This window comes from Dromiciops gliroides, chromosome 1, assembly GCF_019393635.1.
Source record: "Dromiciops gliroides isolate mDroGli1 chromosome 1, mDroGli1.pri, whole genome shotgun sequence".
NCBI lineage: Eukaryota > Metazoa > Chordata > Mammalia > Microbiotheria > Microbiotheriidae > Dromiciops > Dromiciops gliroides.
In genome coordinates, this window is record NC_057861.1 from 679640496 (window position 1) to 679654542 (window position 14047).

General features: G+C 42.1%; 1 protein-coding gene across 1 annotated transcript in view; it reads right to left on the reverse strand.

The window, feature by feature from the left end:
• LOC122729916 (store-operated calcium entry regulator STIMATE) overlaps window positions 1-14047 on the reverse strand; it is a 71450-nt gene that overhangs the window by 35435 nt on the left and 21968 nt on the right. The window contains exons 2-3 of the mRNA XM_043969056.1: window positions 5958-6006; window positions 4185-4280 (exon numbers count right to left, since the gene is read on the reverse strand). Of these exons, the coding sequence (XP_043824991.1) occupies window positions 4185-4280; window positions 5958-6006 (145 nt within the window). The remainder of the gene's footprint in view (window positions 1-4184; window positions 4281-5957; window positions 6007-14047) is intronic.

Consider the following 14047-nt stretch of genomic DNA (forward strand, 5'->3'; position numbering starts at 1 on the left):
CCACACGGCTGCCAACATAATGCTCTTCATATCCTATTCTAGGCTTTCACAGTTCCTTATTGTCTTTAAGACGAAAAACAAACAAACAACAAGCTCCTCAGCCTGGCATTCAAAGTCCTGCATACTCTGGCCTCAGTTTACCTTTCTAAATTTATCTCACACCTATCCCTTTCACACACTCTAAATGCCAACCAAACTGGCCTCCTAGCCATTGATTTAATTTGTCATTCCACTTCCTGGCTGGGGGTTCTCCCCAGGCTGGCCTCAAAGGTTCAAATTATCTGTCTATTTACCTGTGGCAAGTCTGGGTGAAACGTAAATGCCTTAGGGCAAGAGCTGGGGTTTTTTGGTCTTTGTGTTTCCAGTCCCCTGGACAACAGGTGGAAGAGGCTGAGCCGGGGTGGCTGTTTGTGTGGGGAGGGCTCGGAACAGAACAACAAACTTCCAAGCTCCTGGCAACTGTACCTAGACTGAATTTTGGTTGGATTTGCTACCGTTGGAGCGGTTGGTCACTAAGCTAGGAGCAAGTGCTCCAAAGGAACTCCCAGGACCTCATTTAGTGACAGAGGCACAGGACAAGTTGCACACAGAGTATAGGATATGGATATAACTAAGTACCTATTGGCAAATGATAAGCTTTGTGGCAGCAATTCCATCCCCTCCACACTTGAACCTCACACTGTCTGTGGTAGAAACGAAGTACCCCTGAGTGAGGGTCTCCTACATCCCATGGCCACTCCAATCCAAGCTCCAAAGCCAGACTACTGCAATAGCCTCTTATGCAGGCCATAAATTCTGCTCTCCAAATTCTCATTTCTCTTTTGAACCATTCAGGATAAGTAGATTGTAGTTCCATGTTCTCCTTACATTCCATAAGGTCCTCTTCTTTTTCATCAGGTGTTGGATCATTTTCCTTTGTTCTGCGGGTTGGATCTCCAAGTATTTTAGCCTCCTCCCACATTGGATTATTCATAGCTCACTGGCTCACATCTCTACCCCAAGTAGTGTTGGGGTGGTCAGAACTGGCCTAGCTGGATGCCTTTTCCCTCCAGCTTAGTGAGGTGTTGCACAATGCACGCATGTGTGTGTGCACACATGTGTCCGATCCTAGTGTTCTCTCATGCTCCCTCTATATTCCTTAGTTCTCTGGCCCAGCAATGGAAATTCAGACCTTTGCAACACTGATGCTACAGGGCTGTGGCCCTCAGCAGGATGTTCCTCCTGAAGGGATGCAAACTTCCAAAGCTAAGAGCTGGGGTCTCCATGGCACTGGAAAGAGGGACCAGGGCATGGGGATGGTTTTGTTGTAAGCTTATGTTGGGTTCTTGGTGGGCTAGGGAAGCCTTGCTGTTGGTAGTGTGAGAGTTAGGGAGAGGTGTTGAGTGAGCTCAGCATCAGTCAGCATCAGGTCATGGGTTTGTTTTGTTTGTTTTTTATCCTTCTAGAACATGGAAATAGTTGAAATTGCTTTATTTATGGCCTACAATTTCTGTTTTAGAGGGGTTTGAGAGTGTGGGGATCAGAGAAAATGTCTAGTCCTTCATCTTTTTATATTTAGGTGGCACAGTAGATAAAGCACTGGCCCTGAAGTTGGGAGGACCAGAGTTCAAATCTAACCTCAGACATGTACTAGCTATGTGACCCTAGGCAAGTCACTTAACCTCAACTGCCTTAAATATCCCAGGCCATCTCCAGTCATCCTGATATATATCTTGACACTGGACCCAGAGAGCTCTGGAGGAGAGAGTGAGGTTAGTGACCTTGCATAGCACTCTTTCACTTAAATCCAATTCACTGCAAGTCATGACATCACCCTGATGTCATGGTCTTCTTTAAGAATGAAGAACAAGGGGCAGCTAGGTGGCGCAGTAGATAAAGTACCAGCCCTTGATTCAGGAGGACCTGAGTTCAAATCCTGCCTCAGTCACTTCACACTTACTAGCTGTGTGACCCTGGGCAAGTCACTTAACCCTCATTGCTCCACCAAAAAAAAAAAGAAAAAGAATGAAGGACAATCAACAACATATGACTCAAAAGTCGGCCACAGCCTCCTGACAGATATTCTAGTCTCTCTCCTCTCTAGTCCATCACTCACAGTTACTAAACTGTGTTCTAATCAAAGTACAGGTCTAATAACCATGTCATTACTTTGCACTACAACCTTCAATGAAATGCCCTCTGTTTGGCATTCAAAGCCCTTCAGAGCCTGCCTTAGCAATTAACCCTCATACACTGTAGACCTCCTTGTCATTTACTGTATGCCACATCCCATATCTCCCATATTTAGCTCTCTACTTCCATTCTATTCCTCACACACAGAATGTTCCTCCCCCTTCAAAGTTCCCTTCAAAGCTCAGCTCAAGGGATAGTGCTTTTAATTGGCCTTTTCTGATTGCCATAGGTGTTCCCTCTCCTTCTCAGTCCCTCACTCCATCCCACCCCCCAAAGCCAATCACTGTTTTATTTTTGTACATTTCTTGGGTTCACTTATATTTAAATATGCTGTATTCTCCTACTAGAATGTAAGCTCCTTGGGGCAACAACTCACTTCTAAATGTGTATTCCTTGAACCTAGCACATAGTAAATCCTTAAATCAATACATATGAATTGATCTTAAAGGCAAAGATGAGAATTCAACAAAAATGGGTGAAAAGCTCTCCAAACTGAAGGAGGTCTAAGAGGAAGAACCCATCATCTGCTAATAAGAAGCCCAAATTCTTGTGTCTCTTGGTGTGGGAATTTATTTTGATTTGGGGACCCTGCCTTTGGGCTGAGATTAAAAAGCCTTAGGCCCTCAGGGTTTTTTTCTGTGTAAGAGGGGCTAGTGCCCCTCCCCCTCTGCTGAGCCAAAAAGCTCCATGGACTTTACGGGATGCCAGGTCAGACGCTGGGGGGAAAAGCCCCAGCTCCCTCTGCCCTGGGGGGATCTACCCCAGAGATCCCGGGCTTGTGCAGGCCAGCCTCTGGTGCAGCCTGTGTGGAGGTCCCAGGAGCGCAGCAGGGGGCACGGGTCCCTGGAGGCCTGGGTGCGGTACGCACGGGACACTCAAGCCCCCACCCAGCCACAGCCCTAGTTCGGCCAGTGGATTAACTTGGTGTGTGCAGGGGTACAGGGAGCCCGAGGTTTGAGGGGAGAGAAGGAAGATATATATGGGGGGGGGTGTCAGCACAGGGAGGCTGGAGAAGACAGGGAGGGAGGCTGCTACAAGGATGCTAAAGAGACTGAAAAGGAGACAGAGAAAAAGCTAAGAGCAAGGAGGCAGAAGGACTCCGAAGGATTGGAGCAAGTGAGAAAGGGCTAGGATACAGAGAAATTAGAGATGCTGAGGGGGGTGGTCAGCACAGAGGAGTTGGAGAAAGGGCTTTCCAGTCAGAAGGTAGAGAGGAAGGGAGGACATACAGAAGGAGGACACTGGGGAAAGTCTGAGGACTAGGAGGACGCAAGGACGTTGGTGAGAGAAGAAGTGCTTGGGGGTTCGTCACAACAGTACAGAAAGGGGGTTCGCTAAGGGGACTGAGAGAGAAGTTAAAGAGTGAAGCAAGGGGCTTGGAGTTAGAAGAAAGGAGTAGTGAAAGTGAAAGCACAGGGGAGCTGGAGTGAAGGAGAAAAAGAGTGAAAGTTGGAGAAAGCTGGAGCATACCCTAAGGCAAGAGGCAGCAAAGGCCCTTATTAAAAGCAGACAGGTAGCATAATTTGCATTTCTTTACCCTTATCTCTTACATTTATTCACCTAAATAAAACCCGCTTTGATTATTTAATTAAGAGGCTTCTTAATCTTTTGCTTGGAGCAGTATGGAGAAATTTTTTTCTTTTCTTTTCTTTCTTTCTTTTTTTTTTTTTCAGTGAGGCAATTGGGGTTAAGTGACTTGCCCAGGGTCACACAGCCAGCAAGTGTCAAGTGTCTGAGGCCGGATTTGAACTCAGGTACTCCTGACTCCAGGGCTGGTGCTCCATCCACTGCACCATCCAGCTGCCCCGGTATGGAGAAATTTTTAAAGGGCCCATACTAAATTAATAGCAGTCAGATAGCCAGCCAGTCAAAAGTCCCCAGATTAGTCCTCCAGTCAGGTTAGGCCCAGCAAGTTAGTAAAAATATTTCCACATTGGAAATGGAATAGATTGAAGCCAAGAGTATGAGTAAGTGAAGTTCAGGCAAAGCTATGTCAAATTCAGATTACTTACAGTGAACAAGGATCCTCTTCAGTAAGGTCTGATAGATAGACATTTGCAAAGTGGATGAACAACATTCCTATGGCTTGTTTTGAAGTGTCTAGAAACCTGTATAGAAAAAGAAAGAGCAACCAAAAGCAATGATTGAAAGGAATGGGATGCTTTCATCTCCCAAAGACAAGCACAGTATCAGGGAATTATTGGATGTAAGGGAAGCTGAGAGCTGCAACAAGTCTATAGAGAGAGAGATTTCTCCCATTTCATCTCTCACTAGGGTAGTCAAAGACAATTTATGATGAGCATTTTGCCATGGTTCCAGATGCCATCAACAACATGCTATTTGATAGACCCACAATTACTACCAGTCACTGAAATTAAAAGTTCTTTTTGCTCTTCCATCTGATTCATTCACAATTTTTAAAAAGGTTATCATACTAAAGTATATCATGCTTCATACTGAAGTCCAAGAAAGCTCATTTTAAAGACCATTCGAGACTTGTTGATTAGGTCTGATTTGGTACAAGATTGAAACAAACTCATCATCATCACCACTCCCCATCTTGCAACAATATGAGTTGCTGCCATTTAAATGATACGTGACTGATAGAAGAACAACAGAGGTTGCCAGACCTCTGTACTGGGCCTGAAGGGAGTGTTCTGTGTATGATTCAGGTGTGGTTGGAAGGCAAAGTGTAGGATCTCAGTTTTTCCCCACAGACACATATCCCCTCAAGACAGCCCACAGATCTGTGGCTAAAGGCTGACCCTGTTGATGTCTGTGACTGCCCCTTTACCTCCCAACCTTGTATGCCCACTGCTGTGGTTTCCAATGGCCTCCAGCTGTGCCACATCATAGAATGACAAAGGAGATGGATGGAAAGTGAAGACTTGGGCAGAGAATGTTAATGTTGCAACATATGTGAGAGAAAGAGCCTGCCTTTCTTTAACTACCCAGAGTACTCAGTTGCTATTGGGTCTTTTTGTAGCCAGGTCTCCTGAGAGGTGATTTTTAGTAGCAAACGTGGCCAAGACAGAATCTAAGCTATTCTAATGGAGAGTTCACAGGCAATAGCAATGAGTTCAACAACAGTGAAGTACACTGTGCTAATCTCTCAAGAACTTGACAAAGGGATGTCTTGCAGTGATTCTATCAGAGAATTTTACCCATGTGGAGACTGGCCACTTTATTGGTGGCAGGGCAGATACCCAAAGAAGTGGTTTCAAAGGTCATCCCCAGAAGAATTGCCTATTTCCTTTTAAGTGGCTCTGTGCAGCTTCCTTTCAGAAGTACCACCATTGTACCCTGAAGAGGAAAGTTGCAGCATTATTGGCTAGCCACTGACTTAAGTAGCATTGAAGAATAAAAGGGCCAATGGCCAAAGAGAACCATTAATATAGATGTGGAAGGACAGACTTGATCTCTAAATTATGACTATTACATATTCAAGTTCACAGACTGCATCATAAGTGGATTCTAACTCATTAGCCTATCACATTCTGAGAAGTCTTCAAAAGAAGAGTCTGCAGGAGGAAATCTATGAATTTGTATTATATTCTATCTTCAAAAACAGAAAGCAGAGGGATGGTGCCATAAAAAGAGAGACTTTTTAAAATACCAGGAGAAAAAGACTCTCTTTTATCTTTCATATCCCCCTGATGTCTGACTCTACACAAAAGGCTTCCAGGTATTTTATGTTCCATGTTAGTGATAACTCTTCTTTTTTCACAAAATGAGCAGCTCACACACATAAAAGCATTCTGAAGCCATTAATACTTAAAACTTACCATATCCTCCATGGACGCCTTTCATGCTTTGGTTCTCTGAAGCGTTTGACTGAAAAAAAAAGGTAAAGAAGGTCACTGTGGATTCCCCAAGAAACAAGATTACGATGGATGACTAGCACACTAAGTGTATTCACAAGACTGAAGTAGTCTTTATACTGAACATGTGGCAAGATAAAAAAAATATCTACAAAAAAATATATGTTCTATATGTCTACTACCCTAATGGATTCATAACTTCTCACAAGACTTCAAGAATATGTGATTTTGAGGCAGAGTCAAGATAGTAGAGTAGTAGGGAGTACAGTAAGCTTCACAAACTTCTCCAACAGATCTAGAAAATAGACCACCTGGAATCCTAAAGGGAAAATCTAGAAAAAATCAGTGAATCATTTGTCTAGGCCAGTTCAGCACAGGAAGATAGATAGGGAGGTCTATGGTCAATAGAGACAGGATTGGCCAAAAGCACACTGCATTTGGAGCACTACAGTGCCTAGGGAGAGGCTAACAAGGCAAGAGAAGGTCCTAGACTGGTACTGGGGTGTCTCCAGACTAACACTGGTCTGGAGATGTTCCAACATGCCATAAAGGAAAGGTGCTTAGTAGCAGCTTTCTGCCACTACCCAGGTCTAGGTCACAGCTACAAGTCAGACTGAGAAGGGAACCTGCATAGGAAACTGGGGTTCTCAAGTGGGGAAGACCTGGATGATACACTGAGAAAAAAGGAAGTTCAGAAGCCAGTAGTTGCGGCAGTGTGGCTCACACACCAGAACAGGGTCTCATCCAGGTCAGCCTGCTGAGGAATAATCAAGGCAGGAATCCTAGACTAAGCAGAAGTCTACAATTTTGTTGCTGAACCAAGAGAGCTGAGGAGGTCGAATCCAGAAGCAATCTACTAGTGAACAGACTTAAACCCAAGGCAGGAACTTGCAGAACTCAGACCAAGAGAGGGAGCAGTAAGACTTTGCCCTGAATCAGACCACCCTGGGAGCATTGAAAGATGCTGGAAAAAACCCAACTCGTCCCTGAGATCCTGGAATAACACAACACTCAATACCCACAAAAAAGTAACCACAAGGACCAGCCCAGACCTTCCTCTAGCAGTGTGATGGAGCCCAACCCTACCATCAAGTCTGAAGTCAGGAAGTGAGCTGGAAGGGGGGGGGGGGGAGACTTCAACCATAATGGGCTATTATGGTGAGAGGGATTAGCAAGACATAAAGGAAGAAGAAAATAATGACAAAACATCTACAAGCAATGCCTCAGACAAAACCACAGCTTGGGCACACACTTGACTAGGATTCCTAGAAGAGATGAAGAAAAGGTTGAAAAAAAAGTTTCAAATGTTTTTTACAAATGGAATGAGAATATGAGGGGGAAACTGGAAAAGAAATGAGAACTATGGAAGAAAAAATCAGAAAAGGAATTAACAGCTTGGCACAAGAGGTTCAAAATCTTGTCTAAGCAACAAGCTCTGAGAATTAGAATGGCCAAAATAAGAGTTAATGGCTCAACGAGGCAACAAAAAATGTTAAAATAAAGTTAAAAGGCTGAGGGAAAAAAAATGGAAGAAAATTCAAAGTTATCTCATAGTAAAAACAAGTGAAATGGAAAACTGATCAATGTGAAAAAATTTAAGAATCATTGGACCATCTGAATGCCCTGACCAAAAAAAAAAAAAAGAGCCTAAATATCATCTTTGTTTTTTGTTTTGTTTTTTGCAGGGCAATGAGGGTTAAGTGACTTGCCCAGGGTCACACAGCTAGTAAGTGTCAAGTGTCTGAGGTCGCATTTGAACTCGGGTCCTCCTGAATCCAGGACTGGTACTTTATCCACCACACCACCTGGCTGCCCCCGCCCAAATATCATCTTTCAAGAAATCTCAAAAGAAAAAGGTTCAGTCTTCTTAGAACCAGATGGCAAAGTGGAAATAGAACCCATCAGTCATTTCCTGGAAGAAACCCCCCAAAGAAAACTCCCTGGAACATCATAGCCAAAATCCAGTGTTTCCAGGCCGAAGGAAAAAAATATTCAAGGACCCACAGTCAGGATTACCCATGATTTAGTAGCCATCATTATAAAGGAATGAAGAATTTGGAATTCATTAATTCAGAAGACGAAAGAATAACTTACGTAGCAAAAACTGAGTATAATGCTAGAGGTGGGAAAAGTCTATCTTTAACAAAATACAGAACTTGCAAGTATTCCTGATGCAAAGACCAGAACTGTCCAGAAACTCTGAAGTTCAAACACAGGAGTGGGTATAGAGAAACATAAAAAAGGGAAACATGAATAGACAATGATCAAGGACTAAACTAGGATAAACTGCTTACATTCAAATACAGGGAGATGATACCTGTGTCCCCTCTGATTCCTATTACTGCCAGGGGTTATAGAGGGTGTCTAATTAAACAAGGCCTGGGAGTGGTTCTGTTATGTCTTGATGATCTTAAGAAAATAATGGAAAGAGAGAAGAAAAGGAATACACAGGGTGGGAGAGGTAATGCAGAGGAAGGGAGAGAAAGACCCTCACATAATGAGGGGGTACAAGACATCTATACCAAAAAGAAGGGGGTGAAGAGGGGTGGCTGACACATGAACCACACTTTCTCCTGAACTGGCCAAAAGGACCATTTCCCTTACAGCATTATACTCAGTTTGCTGGGTAAGTTACTCTTGGCTATAAGCCCATATCTTATGCCATCTCTTATACTATATTCCAAGTTCTCCACTCCTTTATAGCAGTGGCTGCAAAATTCTAGGTACTCCTCTCTCTCTCTTTCTCTCTCTCTCTCTCTCTCACACACACACACACACACCCACACCCACAGTTGAGTATAAAAATACAGTTTCCTCAATAGAGAAATAAAGAAATGTTAAATATATCTGATTGCTTACCTCCTCAGGGAGGAGGGAGAGGGAAGGAGGGATGGAATTTGGAATTCAAAACTTTAAATAAAAATGTTTATAATAAAAAAAAAAGAAATAGATGGTAAAGAAAAGGGAGGAAGGGGAATCATAAGGTAGGTGGTTTAAGGGAGGGAATAGTCCTAAGAATAATAAACTCTTAAGGATGTACAAAAATATTTATAACTCTTTTAGAGGTGTCAAAGGATGAGAATCCGAGGGGGGCCCATAAATTGGAGAATAGATGAACAAGTTATGATATATACATGTGATGAAATACTATCATGCTAAACTCTTAAGTATAATGACCAACTAAGATTCCAAAGGACTAATGATGAAACATGCTACCCACAAAAGATTCAGAATGCAAAAAAAATTTTTGGACATGGCTAATGTGGAAGTTTGTTTTTCATTACTATACATATAATGGGTTTTGTTCTTCTTGTGTTCTCAATTAGCTTGGGGGGCAGGGGTGAGTGGAGGAAGAGTGAGAAGGTGGATCTTGGCAGATTAAAACAAATTAAAAAAAATTTTTTACTAAGACTCTAGAACACCAAATTTAAAAATGAATGCAATTTTGCAATGCTGTATCCCCTTGATCACTTACAGATGGTGATCCACCTATAACTCAGCAGACAGTACTTAAGAGAACGTACCTAGGCTGTTGCTGAGCTCAAACCTGAAACCTTTCTAGCTTGTAAGACCCTCCAGAATTTACATTTAGCTAACATAACCTCTGAGAAAGAAATCAGCCTTCCATGACAAAGATCAGAATTGCACTTTAATTGTAGAACTTTCTATAACATGGGAAACTAATATCTCCCTTTTCCTTAAAGCAAAGCATGCTTTGTAATAAAAGTTGAAAAAACCTAAGGTATTGAGACTAGTAGAGCAAATAATAATAGCTTACATCTATGTAGTATTTTAAAGCTTATAAAGTATTTTCCTTATGACAACCTTATAATGTAAGTGATAGGGGGCAGCTAGGTGGCGCAGTGGATAAAGCACTGGCCCTGGATTCAGGAGTACCTGAGTTCAAATCTGGTCAGACACTTGACACTTACTAGCTGTGTGACCCTGGGCAAGTCACTTAACCCTCACTGCCCAGAAAAAAAAAGAAGATACTAATAATGTAAGTGATAGGAGCAGTTTTATTCCTCTTTTACAAATGAAGAAACTGTCTAAGTGATTTGCCCGGGGCAAAAAGCCACCCAGTGTTGGAGCTTGCGTTCAAATCCAGTTCTTCCTGATTCTAACAGAAGACCAGCATCTAACTTCTGAATGTCTTCTATAGACAAATATCTCTGTATTAGCCCAGAAGAGGTGGCAGAAACATAAAACTCAAAAGCAAGAAATCTAAACCTGGCTCACAAGGAGCCATCAATGGGTCCTTGCATGGGTAGTCAGAGCAATAGGCCTTTATCAGACTACAGACAAAAAAACATAGGCTTTTTGTTGTTTTTAACTTTGTACTCACTTACTCAGCCCCCAGGCAAAATATTTTTTCATCAGTTGCCATCAATAAAAATATCATGAGTGGCGAGAATGCTGCTTCTCCACACAAAAATAAAGTAGTAGGAAAAAGATGAACACAAGTCTTAGAAGATGTGTGTTCCTATATTTTATAATTAAGAAACAACTTCTGACAGATTCATGAGCTGCTAATGACGGTGTGGAAGGAGGTCGGGAGAAAGGACCTTCCAGAGTCAATCAATGCTAGCTACTTCTCAACAAAGAACTAACCTGCTGGGTTGTCACAATTTTTTGATGGAGAAATAATGGAAAAAGCAGAATTCTACAATGGCTTCTTTTTTTTTTTTTTTCGGTAAGGCAATTGGGGTTAAGTGACTTGCCCAGGGTCACACAGCTAGTAAGTGTTAAGTGTCTGAGGCCGAATTTGAACTCAAGTACTCCTGACTCCAGGGCCGGTGCTCTATCCACTGTGCCACCTAGCTGCCCCTATACAATGGCTTCTTAACTGCCAGTATATTAATAAAGTAAATATTGTGCTAAAGACCAAGAATGCCCAAAAAAAAAAAAAAAAGGCCAAAAAACAGTCCCTGCCATCAAAAGAAGCTCACATTCTAAAGGTGGAGACAACATGCAAAAATTATGTTCACACAAGCTATCTATATTGTAAATGGAAGATAAATTAAGAGGGAAGGCACTGAGAAAGAGGGACAAGAAGAAAGGTCCCTTGCAGAAGTGAGATTTGAGCTGAGACTTGAAGGAAAGAATTCCAGGAAAGGGGGACTGCCGGTGAAGACACCCAGAGTCCAGAGATGGAGTATGATGTTCCAGATACAGAAGAAAAGCCAGTATCACTGGATTCAGAGTCCATGGAGAGAGATGAAGCAAGACTAGAGTGCTAGGGTGGGGATGGGGCCAGGTTGTGAAGGGCTTTAAAAGTCAAAGAGATTCTATATATTTGACTCTGGAGTTAATAAGGAACCACTGAAGTTTACTGAGGAGGAGAGTGACAGGGTCATGTGCTTTAGGAAGATGAATTTGGCAGCTGGGTGAAGGAGGATGGAATGGAGTAGGGAAGACTTGAGGCAGGAAGACCGACCAGCAGGCTACTGCAATAGATCAGGTAAGAGATATATACAAAATATGTTGTGACAGTAGAAATGACAACATGTGACCACAGAATGGATATGTGGAATAAGCATAAGCGAGGAATAGAGAATAATACCCAGGCTACAAACATGGGTGATCGGGAGGATGGTGGTACCCTTGACAATAAAGGAGAAGTTAGGAAAAAAGGAAGAAAAGACAATGAGTTTCATTTTGGGCATGTTGGGGATGTTTACAGGACATTCAATTTGAAATATTCAATAGAAGAGAGGTCAGAGTTGGATATGTCAGAATCATTTACATAAAGATGATAATTAAATCCGTGGGACCTGATAAAATGATCAAGTAGGATGACATAAAGTGAGAAGAAAAGGCCAAGGACAGATCCTTGGACAAGGGAGGGAGGAAGTAGATCCAGCAAAGGAGGCTGAGAAGGAGCAGACAGGTAGGAGAACTGGGAGAAGTGTCATAAAACCTGGAGAGGAGAGAGAATCCAGAAAAGACAGCTCAAAAGAGTCAAAGATTACAGAGAAGTCAAGAAAGTGAGAAGAACGGAAATAGAAGCACAGTTTCTGGAAAGTACTCTCAAGCTGATAGCTAGTGGGGATGGTAGGATCAAACAACGGAGTCATTAGCATGTTTGTGGGCAGCAGGGAAGTAGCCAGGAGATGAGAAGAGAGTGAAGAGTGAGAAAGTAGCAGGGAGGGAGGGGTGATCTGCTGGAGAAGACAGGATGGAATGGGATCAAGGGTGCCTGTAGAGGGATTTGTCTTGGCAAAGAAAAGGGCCACTTCTTCACATGAGACAGAATTGGAAAGGTTAGGTGACTTGCTTATGGTCACAGAGCAAGTAAATACTGGAAAAGGATTTGAATCCAGGTTTTTCTAAGATTTATTATGAAGATACACTTACCTACCAGTACAGAGTCAATGGGAGGAAGCTACCCCTTCAAAAAGTTTTCAAATACTGAAAGTGATCTATCTCCTTACTTATTTGGGATATCAACTCAGTCTCTGAGATCTCTTCCAATTCTAGGATTCTCTTAGTTTATGGCCAGATGACCACAACTTAAATCTAAATTGTTCTGTCATTAGCAGAGCAAAGGCCATTCTCCTTTGCAGAGGAAAAAAAGAAGCAAAATCAGAACAGGGTAGCTCTGTCTTCTTTCTGTCTGTGTCTCTGTCTGTCTCATCAGTTATCAGTTGTCCAGTCACAGAGAAAGTTCTCACTTTTACCTTTTCCCCCCAACATTGCTTAAAGACTTTTTTGGTTGGCCTTAGTTTCCCTCACTAATCTCATATGGAACTTCAGCACTCTTTACACCACGTTGTTCTTCTATTTACCCTCTTTTATCTAGCCTTGCTTAGCTCTTCTGTACATTTTTTAAAAATCTTAGTTGGTGAGTTCCCTGTACATCCACATTGGAGGATGTCTCTTCAGAGAAATCATTCCCCTTTGTTCTTATTTCCTGCAATTGCTGCCCTCTTTGTAGTTTTAGGATTTCATTCTGAGCATCTCCAGTCCCTCCTGAGCTGACTTCCTCCTTTAGTATTTTTAGTCTATGGGATCCTACCTAACTGTCCTCTGAACTAGTTTGCCATGATGTCCACCAGTTGTCCTTCCTACAAGAGTTCCCAAGAAACCAGAAGCTGCTTCAACAAGCTACTTCCTAATTCCCAGTAAGGAACTTACTGGAGAGAGATGGACTATATGTGTGCTGTTTTGTTTTGTCTGGGGTCACAAGCTACCAGGATCTTTAGGAAACACATAATAAGTTTTTCTATTAGCTCCCTTTTGATTTGGCAAAACAGTTAAAAATTTAATGTTCCACCCTGTACAGCTGTTTATTAAGTTGGAATGGGAAAAAAATTACATCTCTATCTTCACTAACCTCTAACTGAAATTTAGCATTTTCTTCAATTGTGATTTTTTTAAAAAAGCAACATCATACTGAGAAGGGGTCCACAGGCTTCATGAGAGTGCTAAAGGGGTACATGTCACAAAAAAGGTTAAGAACTCCTGGTCAAGATGATCCCTTGGGTCCTTTTAGCTCTGACAATGTAGGATTGGAAATTGAGGGGTTGCCCATCAATTGGGGAATGGCTGAACAAGTTGTGGTATATGAATGTAATAGAATACTATTGTGCTGTAAGAAACGATGTGCAGGCAGATTTCAGAGAAACCTGGAAGGACTTACGTGAACTGATGCTGAGTGAGATGAGCAGAAGCAGGAGAACATTGTACACAGTATCAACAACATTATGTGTTGATCAACTGTGATAGACTTGATTCTTCTCAGCAATACAACGTTACAAGATAGTTCCAAAGGACTCATGATGGAAAATGTTATCCAAATCCAGGGAAAAAAAAAAAAGAACTGTGGAATCTACATGCAGATTGAACCATACTATTTCTATTGTTGTTGTTATTTTTCTTTTTTGAGGTTTTTCCTTTTTGCTCTGATTCTTCTTTCACAGCATGACTAATGCAGAAATATGTTTAATGTGATTGTACATGTATAACCTATATCAGCTTACTTGCTGTCTTGGGGAGGGAGAAAAATTTGAAAGTAGAAATCTTATAAAGACAAATGTTGGAAATGATCTCTA